This window comes from Triticum aestivum, chromosome 4D (assembly GCF_018294505.1).
Source record: "Triticum aestivum cultivar Chinese Spring chromosome 4D, IWGSC CS RefSeq v2.1, whole genome shotgun sequence".
Classification (NCBI taxonomy): Eukaryota; Viridiplantae; Streptophyta; class Magnoliopsida; order Poales; family Poaceae; genus Triticum; species Triticum aestivum.
In genome coordinates, this window is record NC_057805.1 from 478,022,270 (window position 1) to 478,041,677 (window position 19,408).

Sequence of the window (19,408 nt, forward strand, 5' to 3'; positions counted from 1 at the left end):
TCTTCTCCAAGACATGCTTGCAATAAGCTCAACTCTCACATGACCAATCTTTGGATAATTCCTTAAAAACACCTTGGTCACCACCAACACATGAACTCTCTTCATTTGGATGATGTCTTGAAGATATACATGAATGATCACACAATCTTCTTCTCCAAGACATGCTTGCAATAAGCTCAACTCTCACATGACCAATCTTTGGATAATTCCTTAAAAACACCTTGATCACCACATAAACTCCTTGAAACCAACACATGAACTTCAAGAAATGCCTATGGACAAATCCGTCAAATATAACTCAAGGCAACCATTAGTCCATAGAGATTGTCATCAATTTCCAAAACCAAACATGGAGGCACCGCATATTCTTTCAGTGCTTCAGCCAGAGAGGGTTGGGGGCTTCGCATCCATGAAGCCCAGGCGGGGGCTCACGATGGCAGCGCTGCTCATCGGAGTGGAACCCCCGCGATGTGCTTCAGCTAGAGGGGGAGGGAATGACGATGGCCTGCGATCGGGCTAGACACCGGTTGTGTACGCCGGTGTCGCCTCGACAGTGACCTTCATTGGACCCAAGCGGCGGCAGCATCCCGTGTTCTACAACTCCTTGATGACCTCGGCGGCGGGCGAGGACGTGTTGGACGCCGCATCGTCGCCGACCTCCGCCGGCAGGACGTGTGGCCGGAGTAGTTTCCTCGGCACACGCGCGGGTTTCAATGGAGGAAGGCGGGTAGTCTGCAGCCGTTTGAATGCGGCGTGGAGGCACGTTCAGCCGGGCGAGAAGCGGGCGGCGCTCTCTCGGCCGGCGCGCCGGTTCATTGCCGGCAGTGAGAGGTCGCGTCGTCTGTGCCGTCCTCCCGTCCGGTCAAATCGCAGGCATCAATGTCGGTCGCTGCATGCTCTGGGTCGGCATGAATGCAGCGCGACGTGTCGGATGGAAAGCGCGGGAGGGGCGAGGGAGGAGGTTTGGGTGGGCCAGGGCGGTGAGAAGCAGACGTGGCAACGGTCCGAATTCCCGCAAAGCCCCCTCCCCCAACGTTTGTCTCCGGTTTGCAAGAGAAAACACGTGTGGACCACCATGCAGACCAATATAGGCCCGCATTGAATGGCTTCCACGGTCCGGACAGTGCGGTCCGAACTTATGCGGGAGGTTTGAGGGTCGCCGCCGAGATGCCCTTACATATCTTTTGTAGCGGACTGAAACTTGTGTGACAAATTTATTATCTCATTTTCTTGAAATCGATCTTGTTAGTGTTTTGTCTGAACATCATGGGTTAATCGCTGGCCGAGGTACCCAGGATTAAGGATAGATTCGGAGTTCATACAAATCATCATGGGTTCAGCCGAGACCGGGATTGGGGATAGATTAAGTGTCCAAAGCAATCATCATCAAATACTATTAATTAATCATCAATAACGGATTTTGACAGAGTATTTAACAAAAACTACCACAATTTGACCTGACCTAACAAAGAACTACCACTTTCAAAAAATATTACCCGAAGCTACCATTTTTCTTCTATTTTTTCCTAAAAACTGCCAAGTCAGAAAAAGTGGTCGATTCAGGTGGTTCAAGCTCGATTATGACATGGCAGGTTGACAGTTAATGTTGACCGTTATTACAAATAGACCCACACGTCAACCCTCTTCTTCCACCTCTCTCTCCCCTCTTGTGCATTACATCGAACAAGCTGTGTGCGCCTCACCGTCGTGGAGGCTCGCGTCCTCGTCGCCGTCGACCAGAGGCGCCGCACTTGCCGGGCCAAGCTTCCAGCCACCTGTGTGTTAGCTTGCGTGCTAGCTTGGCCGATGCGCCGCCGCGAGTGCAAGATGGCCTCTGCCCTCCGCGCCACCGTGAGCTAGCTGGTCGGGCTAGCAGGCTGCCATGCTGCCTGGCGAGCTAGACGTCATGCTACCCGGCAAGATGGCCGCACCGTCGGGCGAGTTGTGAGAGCGGGCTGCCGGCCGCCGTGCCGCCGGGCGAGCGGGCCGCCGAGCTGGCCTCCACAAAGCCACTATAACGGGCGTAGGTACCGCAGGCAGGGGAGGCCTCGGGTGTAGAGGATGGCCACCGGAGCTGGCAGGCGACGGGAGCCCTCGTCTAGATCCTCCATGGGAATTTCAGAGGAAGGGGATAGAACTGATATGTGGGCCCCACATGTTAACGGTCAAAGTTAACGGTGCTGACTGACGGGTAGGCCGAGTCTGCCAATCACATTTAAAAGGGATAAGTATATTTTTCGTCCTCGAACTCTTTCGGTAGTATAGAATTAGTCCCTCAACTCCGAAACCATTAAAACCCAGTCCCTCAACTCTTTAAACCGGATAATTTTCGTCCCTTACGGCGTTTAAAGTGGTTTTGGTATGATGTAGACATGGTTTTAACTAAAACCGTCCACGTGGACTGATTTTCTGTGGCCCGATTCCCTCCCTCCCTCCCAGCCATGGCCGGCGGGACCTTGCTTCTTGACCCCAGGCGGATTTGCTCGGTCCTGTTGCGTGCCGATGCGGACACAGACAGCGCTTCTTGCCCATTTCAGACTTTTCCCTCTGGTTGAATTTTGCCATGTTCTTGTTCTTGATTCGTCCCAATATTGCAAAACATCGCTGCCGCTCTCCTCAATTGGTGCCCTGTTCAAGCAGCAGGCCTGGCTCCCCCTTGTTCGATGTGGCTGTGATTTCTGGGGTTTTCCCGATTCAGAATTCGGCTCTTCCCATGCATTTTTTATTTCTGGATCTGTGCAACAACTCGCCTTGCTGATTCAGAATTTGGCTTCCTTGTTTGGTGCGCCAGCCAAATAATTTTAGTGCATAATAAATATACTTTTTGTTCAATTCATGGAACTGACAACTATATTTGTGCTCCTGTCTTTGATTTCTATTTGTTTGCAGAAACTGATGAAGTCACTTAAGTGACATGGCGGTCAAAACCAAGTTACGTGGACGGTTTTAGTCAAAACCGGGTTCACGTTATATCAAAACCACTTTAAGTGTCGCGAGGGACGAAAAGTATCCGGTTTAAATAGTTGAGGGACTGAGTTTTAGTGGTTTCGGAGTTGAGGGACGAATTCTATACTATCGGAAGAGTTCGAGGACGAAAAATATACTTATCCCCATTTAAAATGCTCAAAACAGTACTTAAATCGAAGTGGTAGTTTTTAGGAAAAAAAATTAGAAGAAAAGTGGTAGCTTCAGGTAATTTTTTTCAAAGTGATAGTTTTTTTTTGTTAGGTCGGTTGAATTGTGGTAGTTTTTGATCGAATACTCGGATTGACGAGATGATTGATGGTGGGTCGTCGTTGGAGATACTCTAATGGGATAGTCTTACAGATGCCCTCATAACCCAGCCAGAAGAAGTACAATAATGCTGAGATCTGGTGTTGGTTTCTAGGTTGTCCTACCACTCATTTTCTCACGGGCCATGCGAGAAGTAGTTGCATTTTGCATGGCGTACATGCAATTATTTGTATTTCCCTGACACAACCCGCAAGGCTGAATCTTCCTACTCCCTTCTTCCATATACTATCTCAATTCAAAAAAATAAAAAATTGATGGTGTGATTTGTGTAACTTGCATGTCATATATTATTGCTCCAATTTGTGATCAAAATTAACCTCAAAAAACGTATAGGCCCTATATACATGGAAGAAGGGAGTATGTTTATATTCAAAAAGTGAAAAGAATCTTCTAGATTTATGTTGCGGGGATCTTTCTGGCCACGGCTCTGAAATTCGAATCGACCCCAAATCCAGCGCATGCACGTCGCCGGTGAACCCAGGGCGCCGCCCCATGGTGGGTCGCTCCGTTTTATATAGACGTACGCACACGCTCCCCCACCCCAGGCACCCGCAATCTCCTCTTCCTCCCACCGCCTTTGCAGCTCCGCGTTCGCACCAGCGACCGCCTCCCTCCTGTACACGTACGGTACGCCCCCGAGGTCGCACGAATCCATCGTTGCGTCGATTGATTTGGGGGCGATCCTTCTGGAGTGTTTCTTAGCAGTAGCCCAACACCGCTGAGCTTCTTTTGCCTTTGCCTTGAAACGATGCCTTTTCATGTCTCTCACAATCTGCATGTCCATGTCCCCAAAGCCTATCGTAGTCGTAGCTCTTCCCCATCCACTGGTCTCCTCCGAGCCTCGAGCTATATATGTACCACCCCGCAATGTCGAGTGTTTGACAAAAAACTATCAGAATTGGGGCTTCCATCCCACAAAACTACCACTTTTTTAAAAGTGGCTGATAACTACCAAAAAATTGAAAGCGCGTGACTAAAAACTACCAAGTTGACCAATTGACCGTTTTAGAGCGTTTAAACCCGTTTCTGACAGCAGTGGCCCACATGTCAGGTGGACGCCAGCGGTAACGGCTAACGGCGCTCTGTCCCAGCCGTTAGAGTCGGCCGTCGCGGTCGCACCTGGTCGGACCAGGACTAAGCTGGCCGACCGGGCCGCTCGTCCCCACGCTCCCTCACTCTCCCTCGAGCTCTTCTCCTAACCCTAGCCGGCGGCGTTCATGGCGGCGGTGGATGCAAACTCCGGCGCCGAATCGCTTGGAGGCATCCCCCCCGACGTGGTGGGAGGCGATGTTGCCGGCTTCTCGGAGGTTGATAACTGGCTAGGCAGCACAAGCTTCGTGGTTCCACAGCCTTCCCAACCGCAATCTCAGCCGTCCCAGATGTCGGTGAGGCCGCCTCCGGTTGTAGTACCGTCGACGAGAAGAAGCGTAGGTCGAGGCCGGCGCAAGCTTCCTCGTCCTGCTGGCGGAGCGAGGTATGGCATCTGATTTCTCATAATGTTTATGTAATTTTAGGTTAGTTTTAGAAGCATGATATATAGGCTAGTTGCACACTTAGATTCAGATTACAACCCTGTTAGTGCACAATGGTAAATTGAAATCTGTTAGCAACCTTAACATTGCGTTGTGTTTTCAGTGAATCCAAGCTGTCAGAGACCTGAAAAACAGTTAACTGTCAGAAATCTTAATATTGTCCAGGCCGTTTACTTATAACTATCTTAATCTATGTTGCAGTATTGATGACCCAAAGTGGGAAATTTGGTTTCATTTCCTAGCCAGAGAATCTGTGGTTAGAAGAATTTACCAGTCAGACATATCATATATTACTCTGGTTTCTCTTATTGCGTCTGAGGGCTGTGGAGCTGATGATTATATGTACTATGTTGTTGATGAGGAGAAAGGAATAGAAGGTCTAAAGCATGTTGGTTGTGAAGATGATGTGCAGCAGATGTTGATCCAATTAGATAAGGAAAAGATTGTGAACATACGAGTTGTCAAAGCAGATGAGCCTTCTAATGCGGATGAAAATAGAGATAGTTATTTTGCTGAACATTGTATTAACACACAACAAAGTTCCACGATGCTGGTGGATGCAACCAAAGACAGAAAGGATGAGCTTAAGAACAACAATCTTTAGAGAGAAGCTGACCTTAACCATTTTGAAGGTGACACTGATGTGTCTGAATTTCTTTCTGATGAAGATAGCAACAATGTGGAATTACATACAGGCTCCTCCTCTGAAGAAGAAGCTGCAAAACAAAATAGATCAATGGTCCAGAAGCTGAAGGCAGTGAGAAATCCTGGTCCAACAAGTAGATCACACCATGAGAAGAAGGAAAAACCAGACTGGTTTCCTGAAGCAGATGAATTTTGTTTTCCTGGTGATCCTGGAATTAGTGATGAAGAAGATGAGATTGAAGGAGCTTTCAAACTACCAAGTGGTAGGAAGAGAAGGTTGAAGAAGATGAAGGAAAGGGTATGGTTCAATAAAAAGCTTCCAGATCCACAAGAACAGTTTTGTAAGGGACTGTGCTTCACCAATGTTTATGTGTTCAGAGATGCACTTAGGGATTTTCACATCAGGACTTTGAGGAATTTCCAGTATCACAGAAATGCCCCTGATAGGATTATTGTTTGGTGCTCAGAGAGAGCACATGGATGTGATTTTTATATCTGTGCCTCTAAGATAGCTCATGAGCAAACTTTCTGCATCAAGAAGTGTGATATGCTGCACAATTGTGGAGCATGTGCAGAGAACACAAAGGTTACTACAAAGTGGTTGTCCAAATCAGTACAACCAGCATTGAGAGATGACATTAGAGCTCCTGTGGATGCATTAATAAAAAAGACTAAGACTAAGTTTTCAGTTGATGTTTCAAGAAGTGTGGCATATAGGGCAAGGAGGAAGGCTATTGATGTGGTGCAAGGTGACCACAAGCAACAATACTTGAGACTGAGGGGTTATCTTCAAGCTGTTCTTGACACAAACCCTGGGAGCAGATGTATTGTAACAACATTTGTTGACCCAGAAAATCCTGCACCCACTCCTAGATTCAAGTACATGTTCTATTGTCTGGCAGCATCAAAGGAAGGATTTCTGAATGGTTGCAGACCATTTATAGGTAATTGTTGTTGAATTTACTGTTCTGAATTTTGGGTCATATTTGGCCTGTAGCTAATGTTTTACTGCATCCAGGGCTTGATGGGTGTTTCATCAAGTTAACCACTGGACAGCAAATTCTTGCTGCCACAGGAAGGGATGGCAACAACAACATCTACCCCATAGCTTTTGGTGTGGTTGACAAGAAAGATGGAGAAAGTTGGACTTGGTTTTTAACTCAGCTGAGATGCTGCATTGGTAGTGGTAACAAATTTGGAACATACACAATAATATCTGACAGGCAAAAGGTTAGCAAGTAAATCATTGATCATTGCTGCTATAGTATAGTACTTCATGGAATTATTTCAGTGTGTTCATGTGTGACCCTGTTTTCTGAATGTATAGGAGTTACTTAAGGCAATAAATGAGGTGTTCCCTGATTCACCTCAAAGATTCTGTCTTAGGCACATATATGCAAACTTCCAAGCAGCTGGGTATAGAAGCAAAGAACTAAAGCAGTGTGTTGGCCAGGCTAGCTACTCTTACACTAGGCATGGGCATGAATTAGGGATGGCAGCTCTGAAAGCACAGTCTGAGGATGCTTGGAAATGGCTTAAAAATATAGAGGTCTCTGCTTGGGCTAGGTATGCTATGGATCATACTTGCAAAACAGATCTAGTTGTGAACAACCTTAGTGAAGTCTTCAACAAGATGATACTTGATGTTAGATCCAAACCAATAAGGACAATGTTTGAAGGGATTAGAACCAAGCAGATGATAAAGAGGCAGCAGACTAGGGAGAAGTTGCAGACATGCAGGTGGACAATCACACCAAATTACTCAGAGATTTTAGAAGAGAACAAAAAGTATGCCAAGCACTGCCAGGCTGACAGAGCTGGTGAGACAATTTGGCAAGTAACAAGCAAAGAAAACCAATATTGTGTGGACATGGAAACATGTACATGTGACTGCAAGAGATGGGACATGACAGGTTGTCCTTGCAGTCATGCCATATCTGCATTGACAAAGCAAAAGCTCCATCCCGAAGACTATGTTAATGAATTCTTCAAGAAGCCACTGTACCTGGAGGCATACAAAGCAATAATTTTCCATGTCCCTGGTCCAGATTGCTGGCCTGATACAAACACTCCAGATATCCAGCCTCCTGTGTTCAAAGAAAAGGCAGAGAAAAAGCAGACAACAAGGAGGAAGGGTGAGTTTGAGGTTCCAGCTCCTAGAGACACTAGTAGGATGGGTACTATCACCTGTGGAAATTGTGGTTTGGAGGGACATAGGTATACAAATTGCAACAAGACTCTAAGGCCTAGGCTTCAGATGAGGAAGACAGGACATCAGGTAATTTTTCTGAACCTGTTATAACAATTTCAGTTCCTCTAGACATACTTTTTCATCCAAAAATAATTTTTAAAAGAAATGTTATGTGTTACAAGCAGGAAAACAGGGCAGTTTATGAAGACATAGCTGGTTCATCTAGAAAAGTTCCTCTTGCAACTGCAAGAACCACAACAGTTCCTGCTGCAACTCCATCTGCATCTGCACCAGCCCCTTCTGCATCTGGCCCAGGCCCTTCTGCATTTGCACCAGGCCCTGCACCAAGAACTAAAAGAGGTAGGCATGCAGGTAGAGGGAGGACTCATGGATTCACTGCTCCAAGAGTTGCAACCACTTCAGATAATCAAGTTGGGACCAAGAGGAAGAGAATGACAAGCTCCAAATTAAAAGGTTATTTCTATTGCAGTGGTAACTACTGAAGTGACAGGTAAGCTGAGATGAAACCTGTTCTGTGGTCAAGTTGTCTGAACCTATTATGTGGTCTGAAACCTGTTTGGTACTTTCTTTATTTGTCTGAACCTATTATGTGGTCTGAACCCTGTTTGGCACTTTCTAAATTTGTCTGAACCTGTTCTGTGCTCTGGAACATGTTTGGCTATTTCTGAATTTGTCTGAACCTGTTCTGTGCTCTGAAACATGTTTGGCTATTTCTGAATTTGTCTGAACCTGTGAAAATGGGCCTTTGATTGGGCTTTGTTATTGGATCAAACTCCCGAAGCCTTCTGTGTTGTCTATAAGAAGGCGAACCCTCTCTCCCCCTACCCAAAACCTAGCCGCCAGCACCACTACAACCCAGCCGCCAGCCAAAGAGATGGATCCCAGCCATGGAGAAGTTGTTGATGACCAGGAGAAGTTGGGTAGGGCAGCAAGAAGGGCTGCAAGAGAAGAAAGGAGGGCCCATCGACATGAGCGACGGCGACGGCTAGCTGCCAGAATCATGGCAGAACGCAACTCCAACGACGTGAGGCAGTTCAACGAGGTGTTCCCAGCTGGAACCAACATCACTGACAAGCTGATCATTTGGTGGGCTAGAGAGAGGGAAAACTTCCATCGATATCAAGTCACCAGGGCGAGGTGGAGTAGAATTCTTGATTCGGCGTGGTGAATCTATTCTCACTAATGCTTGCTATGGATTTCTCTCTTGAATAAATGTCAGCTTGTATGAATTCTTATCAATTTCTCTGAATGTATGCGAAGTTAACTGAATTTTCTTAATTTGTGCTCTGTAATCGTTTGTGCGTGGTGGTTCATGGTAGTTAATGTAGGTCTAGAAGCATCCACACACAAGTAGTGGCCAGCCATGTCTTTAAAGACAACACCCAAAACGTGTAGTCTCCACTTCTCCTCTCTTTCTTTCTACTCGACCATTAGCCTATCCAAATTCCCATCCAAAAAACCACCTTCACGCCGGTGATGGCATTTGGAGAGGGTTGGCATAGGGCCCTACGGGAGCTGTGTGCTGGCGACGCCAAGAAGCTGGAGTATGCGCGTGAGGTGAGTTCTTGGTTCAGCAGCCCTACCATGCTGCAGAACCAAGCGCTCGCCGTCAGGGTAGCCACCACAGACGAGGAGAGGGAGCGCATGCCTGACCTCCATCGCCCCTTGATTCAAAACCTCATCTGGGCAATGGGTGAAGCTAGGGATTCGCCGGACCCTTTTCAGCGAGCCCGTTGGTATATGTACCAAGACCGCCTGAATCTGCGTTCGGTGGATCACCTAGCTGAACGCATATTGCCAGTGCTGCCCCTCATGAGGATGATGGAGATGCAGCCAGAGCAGGCGCTGCCGGAGCTGGAGCGGCCACCAGTGCAGGAGGAGGAAGCATGCTCATCTAGCAAGAAAAACAAGGCCAAAAAACAGAGCTTCCAAGGTCCTGTTCGTCGTTCAGAGCGTCTTCGTCTGCTGCGTTAGTACTGAGGATGCTGCAATGTAGATGATGATGCTGCAGTGTATGATCTACCTGTTTTAAGTTTAGCAACTTAGATCAATTGTATGTGATCCTGCGAAGTACTATGTTTTAAGTTAGCATGGTTGATCTATGTGAATGAAACCTGCTCTGAACTGCCTCTGAATCTGCACAAGTTTCTGTCAACTTTAAACAGCACAAGTTTCACCACGCAATAACTACAGCACAACTACCACCAAGTCTCACTGAATTCAACTTCTTTACTGCATCACTCCACCTCTCTTTACTACGTCTCCTCTTTCTTCAACTACTTAACATCAACCTCACTGGATCTCCGCAACTTCACCTCACTCGCTACTTCTCTCACAACCACATCCTCTCTGCACCCATGGCTGGTTCCTCCTCCACACCAGACCCATGGCTCAACCCATTCCCCACTGGCAAGGGCTGGGTTGCCATGCTATTTGGTTCGGCGCGCGGTGACCAGGATCTATTCCTGGACTACATGAAGATAGCTACGAGATACAACAGCGCGGATGGACTAGTAGATGTTGCTGACCTAGTCCAGAAGAAGGCGACGCCTCAAGAGAAGAAGTGCATGCAACAGAGCTATGGAACTAAAGGTAAGGGTATCCTACCCATCGACACTCTACTATGGGCAATGAGAGAGGCAGAGTCCTCCGATGATGGCCAGCGTAAGCGATGGGAAGCCCACCGCTATGTTGCTCCGACACAAGCTGCAACTGATGTAGCAGTGCAGGAAGAGGACGATGACGACTTGCAGATAGTTGCGCCACCTGCAGAGCAGGCTCGCCGCCGTCCCCCTCCCATCATCGTCATCGACGAAGACGATGAAGAGGAGGAAGTGCAGAAGCAGACAGATCCAAGGAAGATCAAGCAAATCATGCGTCGCTCTGCACGCTTAGCAAATCCTAAAGATGAGCAGTAGATCCAATGTTATTTATGTTGCCTAAGTGAACCTATCTCTGAAACCTGCTCTGAAATTAGTGTTAGCTAATTCAGTTTCGTCAGTGTTCACAAGTTCAGTATCGTCAGTTATGTTTATCTGAAACTTGGTTTGCATGTATGTGCTATCTATGTTAGAGAGACTATGTGCTATCTATGTTACAGAGAATATGTGCTATCTCTGGTGTATCCAAGATCAGATAATTCTATGTGCTATCTATGTGCTATATATAGGTCAGTACTGGATGCAACAGATTACGAAAACAAATATAGAAATTTAACATCATCATGGACTATAGTTCATAAGCTAACTTACTATCCATACTTGGCATTACAACTTGGAGTTCATAGGCAGTTAATATCTTAAAGCATTACAGATCACATGCAGTGCCATGGGCACCACAAAACAAATCCCCAAAATGATCTGAAACCAGGACAGTTCATAGGCAGTTCATATATAGTGTTATAGCTAGCTAAGATGCATATTTGCATCAGATAACATAGCAAGGCCAATTATATATATAGGCCTCATATATACTTACCATCCAGAGCTGCCACTTCACTCCTCCATCACAACTTCCTTGATCTTGTCCAGCTTTTCCTTGCACCCATGACCAACCTTCAGGAGCTCAGCAATGACATTCTCCAGCTTCTTCTTCTCTTCTTTAAGGTGGTCTCTGTCCACCTCTATCTCCTTCATGGCCTTCCTTGTGTTTTGGATTATATCAGCTTGACTCTGAAGGATGCACCTCTGTTCTTTTTTGAGCTTAAGCTTCTCCATTTGAAGCTCAATCTTTGCCTGCTCCTCAAGTTGCTTCTTCTTCTCCTTCAGTTCATTGATTGCCTGGCTTGTGCAATCCATGTCATGAGATTTGATTCCATCCTGATAATCAAACAACTTGGACACATCATCCACCAGCTGGCTATACTGATTGGCCAGAGAATCAAGCTCCTTCTGCAGTTTTGCAACCTCTGTCCCATGAGCCTCATTATCCTGGGCTCTACCAAGGTTCTGCTCATGATACATATCCCAGAGCTTGGTTAAGCACCTTTGCAGAATTACAGGCCAGGGGGCATCTACCCACTCCAGAACACCACAGTTCACACCATCCTGAAAATCAAATTATTTTTGCAGTGAACACCACAGATAACAAGCAAATTCAGAATAACAAATCATAAACACATGTGCTATACATAGGTACACTAGCTAGCTCTATACTCAAAATACAACACATCAATATGTTTCCAGTGCTCTCTGCTACAAGTACAATATTCAGACATACATAAGTTTTCACACTTAAGGAAAATTTAGAAAAACAACAACTAAACGCTACTCTGTTTCCACTACATAGCAGAAAATCAAGCTAATCAAATCCACACCAACTTGGTCTATTACCTCAGTAGCACATCCGACGAATCTCCTGCCAGTGTCAGTGCCTTCAAATGCCACAAACTTGCCTGCCCTCTGCCTGTGCAAGATGCACCTTCTGTCAGATTCAGTCACAAGCCCACAGAAGCTTGGGTCTATCACAGTGTTAGGAGTTTGCTGCTGCAGCAAAAACATATATGTATCAACTACAGCTCACATATATGAACTTAAATGGAAGAAATCTCAATTATCTTCAAACCCTAACCCTAACCCTAGAACACACAGGAAGGAGAGGAGAGGATAGAGTTAGCTGACTTACGAAATACTCCATCTGCATGCTGCTGAACTCGCTCATGAACTCGTCATCGTCGTCCGAGGTCTCGTTACTATTGGGCCAGGACGGCATGGTCAGTCGTGGCGTCGCTGGAGAGCGAGAAGAAGCAGAGGAGAGCAAAGTGGGGAGTGAGCTCGGGGGAGAGTGAGGGAGCAGGTGGGGACGAGCCCGGTCGGCCAGCTTATACCTGGTCCGATGCGGCCCGGTCGGCCCGGTCGACCAGGTGCAACCGACGAGCGAGCGGCTCTAACGGCTGGGACGGAGCGCCGTTAGCCGTTACCGCTGGCGTCCACTTGACATGTGGGCCACTGCTGTCAGAAACGGGTTTAAACGCTCTAAAATGGTCAATTGGTCAACTTGGTAGTTTTTCACGCGCTTTCAATTTTTTTGGTAGTTATCAGCCACTTTTAAAAAAGTGGTAGTTCTGTGGGACGGAAGCCCCAGTTCTGATATTTTTTGTCAAACACTCCCGCAATGTCAATGTTAAACAAGGAGCAGTCCGCAGCCACAGGGCCTCCTGCGTTTCAGCTGCCGCTGAGAAGCTGTCGGCCATCAAACCTCGCTCTCGCTGTGGGGCCACTATTTCCTCGACTACCAGCCAAAACCATTGCAGGTATATGCTACTCCCTTCATTTCTGAATATAGATTTTTCTAGAGATTTTAACATGTGACCACACACAGAGCAAAATGAGTGAATCAATACCTTAAAATATGTCTATATACATCCGTATGTGGTAGTCACTTGTTGAAATCTCTAGAAAGACAAATATTTAGGAAAGGAGGGAGTAGTATGCATTTTAAAGGTGTTTCTACTAATTACTGAATTGTGTGGGGAATACGTGCGTTTGGTTCTTGGGTTGGGTGCATATACACCTTATATGAAAAAAATAGTAACTACAATTTTCTTTTTGAAAATTTTAGAATTGTCCTATTCAATAAAAACCGCGAAAGGAAAACCCCGGTGGCTTCAGGGAAAAACAAAAAACTTAAGGCCAAATAGGTGTGAATAACTTGTATATAGCTGGCTATAAAATTTGTTTTTTCCCCATAAGTCAATGGAGTTTTTTCATTCACGAAAAAAATGTGTACAAGTGCAAAACAAAGTCAAGTTTATTCCAAAGAAAATTTCTGGATTTTTTTACTTTTTCTGTAATTATTAAAAAGTACCTCATATAGGGTGTATATACACCCAGAAACCAAAGAACATTTCTAATTTTGTGGGCACTTACTCAGAGGGGGTGTGAATATTTAACAATCGGTATCAACTAGTACAACATAGCGACATGATTTTTGGGACATGGTTCTATGCGCACCCACTAAGACATTTTAATTTTAGAAAATATGAAATAATCAAACAGTTCTGGAAAGAAAATGTAGTGAACATGGTCAAGTGTTCTACTCACATAGGAAGTTCCGCAGAAAAATGGTTTTCATGTTCTTCTGGCAAAAAAAATTGCAGCTTCAAAACACTTGAATGGTACTCCTTCCGTTCACAAATATAAGATGTTTCGGACATTTTAATATGGGCTACATACTAGTTGAAATGAGTGAACAATATGAGCTACCAGTGGGTAGGGCTATCGCCTCCATTTTTGCCAGAAGGGTTGGGTAGGGCTATCAATCTCTATGAAGGCGAGGTTGGCCCCAGGGCCAGATGACCTACGGTGGCCTTCTTCTAGAAGTTTTGGGATGTCCTGCAGCCGGTGATCATGCCGATGTTCCACAAATTTTACATTGGGACCTTGGTGTCATAACCCTTATCCCCAAAGTAGTTGGGGTGACGGATATCAGATACTTTAGGCCGATCACAGTGATTAATGTGCTCGAATGGATTTTTGTGAAAGACTGTGCGACACGTTTGCCTCCTATAGTGGAGCGGATTGCTCATCCCCTCCAGACCGCGTTTCTGAAGGGCCAGCTTATCCACAATGGGATTCTGGCCCTTCACGAGATTGTCCACGAGGTGGCGTCACGGGGTCATAGGGGCGTATTTCTCAAGTTGGACTTCCAAAAGGCATACGACCGTATGGATTGGTCCTTCTTGCGGCTAGTGCTCCAGCGTCGGGGCTTAGATGAGAGATGGTGTTCTTGGATCATGTAGTTGGTGCAGACTGGGAACACCAACAATTAATATCAATGGCGAGGTGGGAGCATTTTTAGGTCCTCTAGGGAGTGAAACAAGGGGATCATATTTCCCCTCTTCTCTTCAACCTCGCCGTCAATGCCTTTGCACGCATCTTAGACAAAGCTAGGGTGGCCCGTCACCTGTCGGGGGTAGTGGGCCACTTAATCCCGTGGGGAGGTGTCACCCATTTGCAGTATGCGGATGACACCATGATTATGGTGGAGGGGTCGGACCTTGACATCGTTAATCTTAAGTTCCTCCTGTTGTGTTTCGAGACCATGTTGGGACTTAAGATCAATTTTGACAAAAGTGAGGTCGTTGTCCTGGAATATTTTGCGGCCGAGCAATAGAGGATCGCGGACAACCTAAACTGCAAGTTAGCGGCTCTCCCCAATGCATATCTAGGGATGTCGATGTCCGAATCCAAGATTCTGTTGAGCGAATTTGACCTGCTGGTGGGGCAACTAGCGTCCCGTGCAGAGCCTTGATGTGGGCGGTTCACTTCCAAGGGAAGTAAAACTATCCTTATTAGTTCTAACCTCGCGAGCCTCCCCATGTATATGATGGGGATGTATATCCTTCCGGAGGGCGTTCTTATATCGTTCGATAAGGATCTGGCTAGGTTCTTCTAGCAAGTGGCAAACAACTGCTAGAAATATCATATGGTTAAGTGGGCGGACATTTGTTTGCCTAAGGATCGGCTGGATTAGGTATTATTGCCTCGCATCGCATGAACGTCGCCCTCATGTTGCAATGGGTCTGGCGGATCTTACGGGGAGACGGTGGCCTGTGGCTGCAGCTTCTTCAGGCAAAATACCTAAGAGGCGAGCCTCTCCTGGCATGCTCTCGCTCGGGTGGTTCCCAGTTGTGGAAATCAATCCAGCGGATCAAGGAGGATATTCGTCTTGGGGTTTTCTTCTCTACAGGTAATGGGGAAGGTACCCAATTCTGGTTGGATCCATGGGTTTGTAGCGAGACACTTCGGGTGGGTTTCCCTTGTTTGTTTGCTATCTGCACTGACCCGATGATCCCGGTTTCTGCGGCCTCCAGAATGGGCAGTGGAACATCTTAATCCGTTGCACATTTGGGAAGGCGGAAATTGTAGAGTGGGCTCAATTGCGGGCCGACCTCCCGCCGTTGTCGCCGGATTCTCCGGACACTGTTTCTTGAAGTCTCACCTTTGGGTGAGTTCTTCGTCAGCTCAACATATCATGCACTCTACCGACACCCACTATTCCTTGGCCTTCCCCTCTGTGGAAGGCCCCATTGCGTTTAAATATCAAGATCTTTGTGTGGCAACTACTGCGTGACCGCCTACCCTCTGGTACGTACCGAGGTGCTTAAGTGGCACGGCCCGGGTAATGGCGTGTGCCCCCTATGCGATGTCTCAGAAATAGGGACACACATCATGTTCTCATGCACGGTGGCGCGGGCCCTCTGGAGTTTCGTACGCGAGGCACTAGGGCCCGGCTGAGAGGCCCTGGACTTTGAGGAGTTTCCTAAGATAAGAGCTACCCAGACTAGACGAAATTACTGCTTATTCTGGCTAATCTTTGCGGCAATGTCATGGACGTTATGGACGACTCATAATAAAATGGTGATTGAGCGGGTCTTCCTGCAGCAGGCCTCTCACTAGTTCTTCAAATTCCTTGCTTTCTTGCAGCACTGGCACCCCCTTTCTAGGCAGCGTGACCGCGACCGGCTTGGGCTCATGCTAGATGCGCTTCTGGCTACCGCGCGTCGCTTATCCTCTTTGTATGCCCCCCTTGTCAACTGCCACTCAGTGGTTTTTTTCTCTATTTCTTTTATGTTATTTTGGGCATGATTGTGTTGTTGCCCCAGCCATCTTTTCTGCTATGAATCTTGGGATTTGGTTGTATGGATGTTTGCTTTATTTATAGTGGGACAAAATCCTATTTCTAGACTAATACCATTTTTTTTAGGGTGATACCATCTTTCTTTAGTATTTGACAAAGAGGTGTGCACGTCTTTTTCTCTAAACTAGCCAGAAAAGCTTTGGCTTTTAAAAACAAAGTATCCATTGCCTAGACATTAAAATACTTTACTAAGGATTTGAAAAACCTATGCTGACAAACTAGGGCTAGCGGCTAGCCCCCTTGAGAACCAAGCGAAGTGGTGGAAACGTGTGAATCAGATACAATTTGTGAGATGGTACTTTTAATTTTCTAGATTTTACTCCCAATTAGCAGACATCGCCAAAAAAATCATATCATATACTTTGAGAGATAGCTTACTTTATTGTCATCTAATTCGTTCAAGTGTATCTGGATGTGTGTAGAGATCGGAGAAATGGATGACTTTAAGAGCTGATAAACTGAAGGAGGAGGTCCGTGTGTTGTTTAAGACTTGCAACAACATGGTGGAAATGATCACCTTACTGGACAGCGTCCAACGTCTCGGAATAGATCACCACTTCAAAGAGCAGATTGATGTGGCGTTAAGTGACATCCTCGAGAATGAGTTATGTAGCTCTAGCCTTTCACGAAGTTGCTCTCAGGTTTCGTTTGCTTAGAGAACATGGTCTTTGGGTATCTCCAGGTATGTCTGCATGTGAATGTATACAAGCCATTAGCTAATTCCCACAAAACATATATAGAAGATGGTCCATGGTTTAGATTACTCCGTACAACTTAATATGGGTAGCTTTCATTAACAATACGTCACTAACATTTGACCTCAGATGTTTTTAACGCATTCAAGAATGAAGATGGGAGCTTTAGGGAAGATATTACCAATGACCCAAGGGGACTTTTAAGTCTATACAATGCAGCTCATCTTCTCATTCATGATGAGCCATCACTTCAAGAAGCCATCTCTTTTGCAAGGCATCACCTTGAATTGATGAGAGGCAGTCTCAAGTCCCCTTTAGCCGAGCATGTTAAGCGTGCTTTTGACATACCATTTCCAAGGACCGTTAAGAGGGTAGAAACAAGGTATTATATCTCAGAGTACAAACATGAGGAAGGAAATAGCCCAACTCTACTGGAGCTCGCGAAGCTAGATTTTAACCTTCTACAACATGTCCACTTGAAGGAACTCAAATATCTTACTAAGTATGTCTCTGTTATATCCACTACTCAATTAAGAAGGAACCAATAAAGATTCATGCCTCATGTATTGGATCCTACACATATATGTTTTTGGCACTGTCCATATCTAATCATAGTTTAGTTGGAATAATTTCTTTTACTAAACTACCAAAGTACTTCAAATAAATATTTCCAGGTGGTCGGATGATTTTTATGGATATGTGGGGCTAAACTATGTCTGTGACCGTCTGGTGGAGGGTTATTTTGCACCATATGCAGTGTATCATGAGAAAAACTTCACCCTATCAAGAATATTCTTTACCAAGCTAATGGTGCTAATGACCATGATAGATGACACATATGATTCCCATGCTACCATAGAGGAAATTCGGCAGCTAAATGCGGCCATACAAAGGTTAGTAGTTTGGATTTACCTGCTTATGTGGAAAAGTGGTAACATGCAATGCAAGGAATGACCGAATTAAGTTTTCTTTGAACTATCTGCAATCTAACATGTAGATGGGATGAGAACGCAACTTCTCTTCTACCCGACTACTTGAAAAGGTTCTATAATGAACTCTTGAAGATCTTTAAGGATGCTGAAGATGAAGCATTCATTGACACCTACCATGTTGCCTATGCTAGGAAAGCAGTACACGATCGTATACCTTATATATTTAATATTTTAGGATAATGAAAAAGTGGACTCCTGTCATGTACCTTAAAGAACCACAAAATCTAGTTTATTATAATGTTTACGGCAGTTTGAAATACAAAAGCATGACACTTAGTAACCGCAGAGGGTTCCAAAAGGGTCAGAATAGACTGACAAATAAATAGGGATCTGTGACACAAAAAGGAATAATGATGCATAGATCCGTGAATTAAACTTCCATCCTAATCATGCAAAGAGCTCCCAAAACACAATCTTCAATCCCCATCAAGCTAACTCCTCTACCCTATGTAGTGGTCACCAAGATTACAACAATGAGGTGGACAAGAATATAGCTTACATGGGATTAGAACTTTCTTGTTATCAATTTAAGATTTGGGATAGAATTTCACTTTTCCATCCTTGCACTCACTAGAGATGCACACATCCTTTTAAATATGATGTGTACATGCTATCATCTGTCACACCGTTTGCTTTCATGGTTAATTTGTTGTCTTTTGTACAGTTTCAGAAATTTTCTACTTATCATCTCCAAGAAGCCGAATGGTCACACGAGAATCACAAGGCAAGCTTTGAAGATTTCCTGAATTTATCATCCATGTCCGTAGGTTTAGCGGGTCTGTCTGTAGTTTTGATGGTTGGCATGGGTGATGAAGTAACTAAGGAAGCATTTGAGTGGGCAACAAGTTTCCCTAATATCATTATAGCCGGCGGGAAGATATTGCGTCTATTTGATGACATTGCTGCATTTAAAGTATGTCTTTTTTTTGGCTTTTGTCCCAACTATAACCTTTTACCGCATTGACCATTCAAAGGTAATGTATCAAACCAATAATGTTGTATAAACTTGTAGGGTGAAAAGGGCAAGGCTGATGTGGCAACCTGTTTGGAGTCTTACATGGTCGAGCATAGGGTCACAAGCAAGGTGGCCATTGCCAGAATCCATTCACTGATTGAAGATGAATGGAAAACAATAAACGAAGCTCACTTTGAACATGGGGCACCGCTCCCGGTGGTGAAGCGGATTTTAAACTTGATTAATAGTGGGACCATATACTATGGGGATCAGAAAGATGGATTCACCTTTGGCATGCATCTTCAAAAGACTATTGAGAGCCTCTTCGTCAACCCCATTCCCATGTAGTAGGTTCCAATGGTGGCGTGACAATTTGCATATGCCACTTCCAATAAGTATTTGTACAATATGCAATTGTATTCATGATTACTGGATATGATATC

The 19,408-nt window shown here is 45.4% G+C and overlaps 1 protein-coding gene across 1 annotated transcript; it reads left to right on the top strand.

The window, feature by feature from the left end:
• The first annotated feature begins 13,975 nt into the window (after positions 1-13,975).
• LOC123100409 (tau-cadinol synthase-like) lies at positions 13,976-19,313 on the top strand. The gene is made up of 8 exons (XM_044522348.1): positions 13,976-14,345; positions 15,142-15,372; positions 17,148-17,389; positions 17,501-17,520; positions 17,693-17,911; positions 18,016-18,148; positions 18,675-18,923; positions 19,023-19,313. The coding sequence occupies exons 1-8, from the start codon at positions 13,976-13,978 to the stop codon at positions 19,311-19,313; spliced, it is 1,755 nt and encodes a 584-aa protein (XP_044378283.1).
• The last annotated feature ends 95 nt before the right edge of the window (positions 19,314-19,408 follow it).

What these genes read in the sequence shown, in the direction of transcription:
- LOC123100409 (XM_044522348.1), top strand. Translation starts at nt 13,976, where the DNA reads ATGACCTACGGTGGCCTTCTTCTAGAAGTTTTGGGATGTCCTGCAGCC. An exon ending in TTCCAAGGACCGTTAAGAGG is followed by an intron (nt 17,390 to 17,500) that starts GTAGAAACAAGG and finishes GTCCACTTGAAG; the next exon opens with GAACTCAAATATCTTACTAA. An exon ending in ATGACATTGCTGCATTTAAA is followed by an intron (nt 18,924 to 19,022) that starts GTATGTCTTTTT and finishes ATAAACTTGTAG; the next exon opens with GGTGAAAAGGGCAAGGCTGA.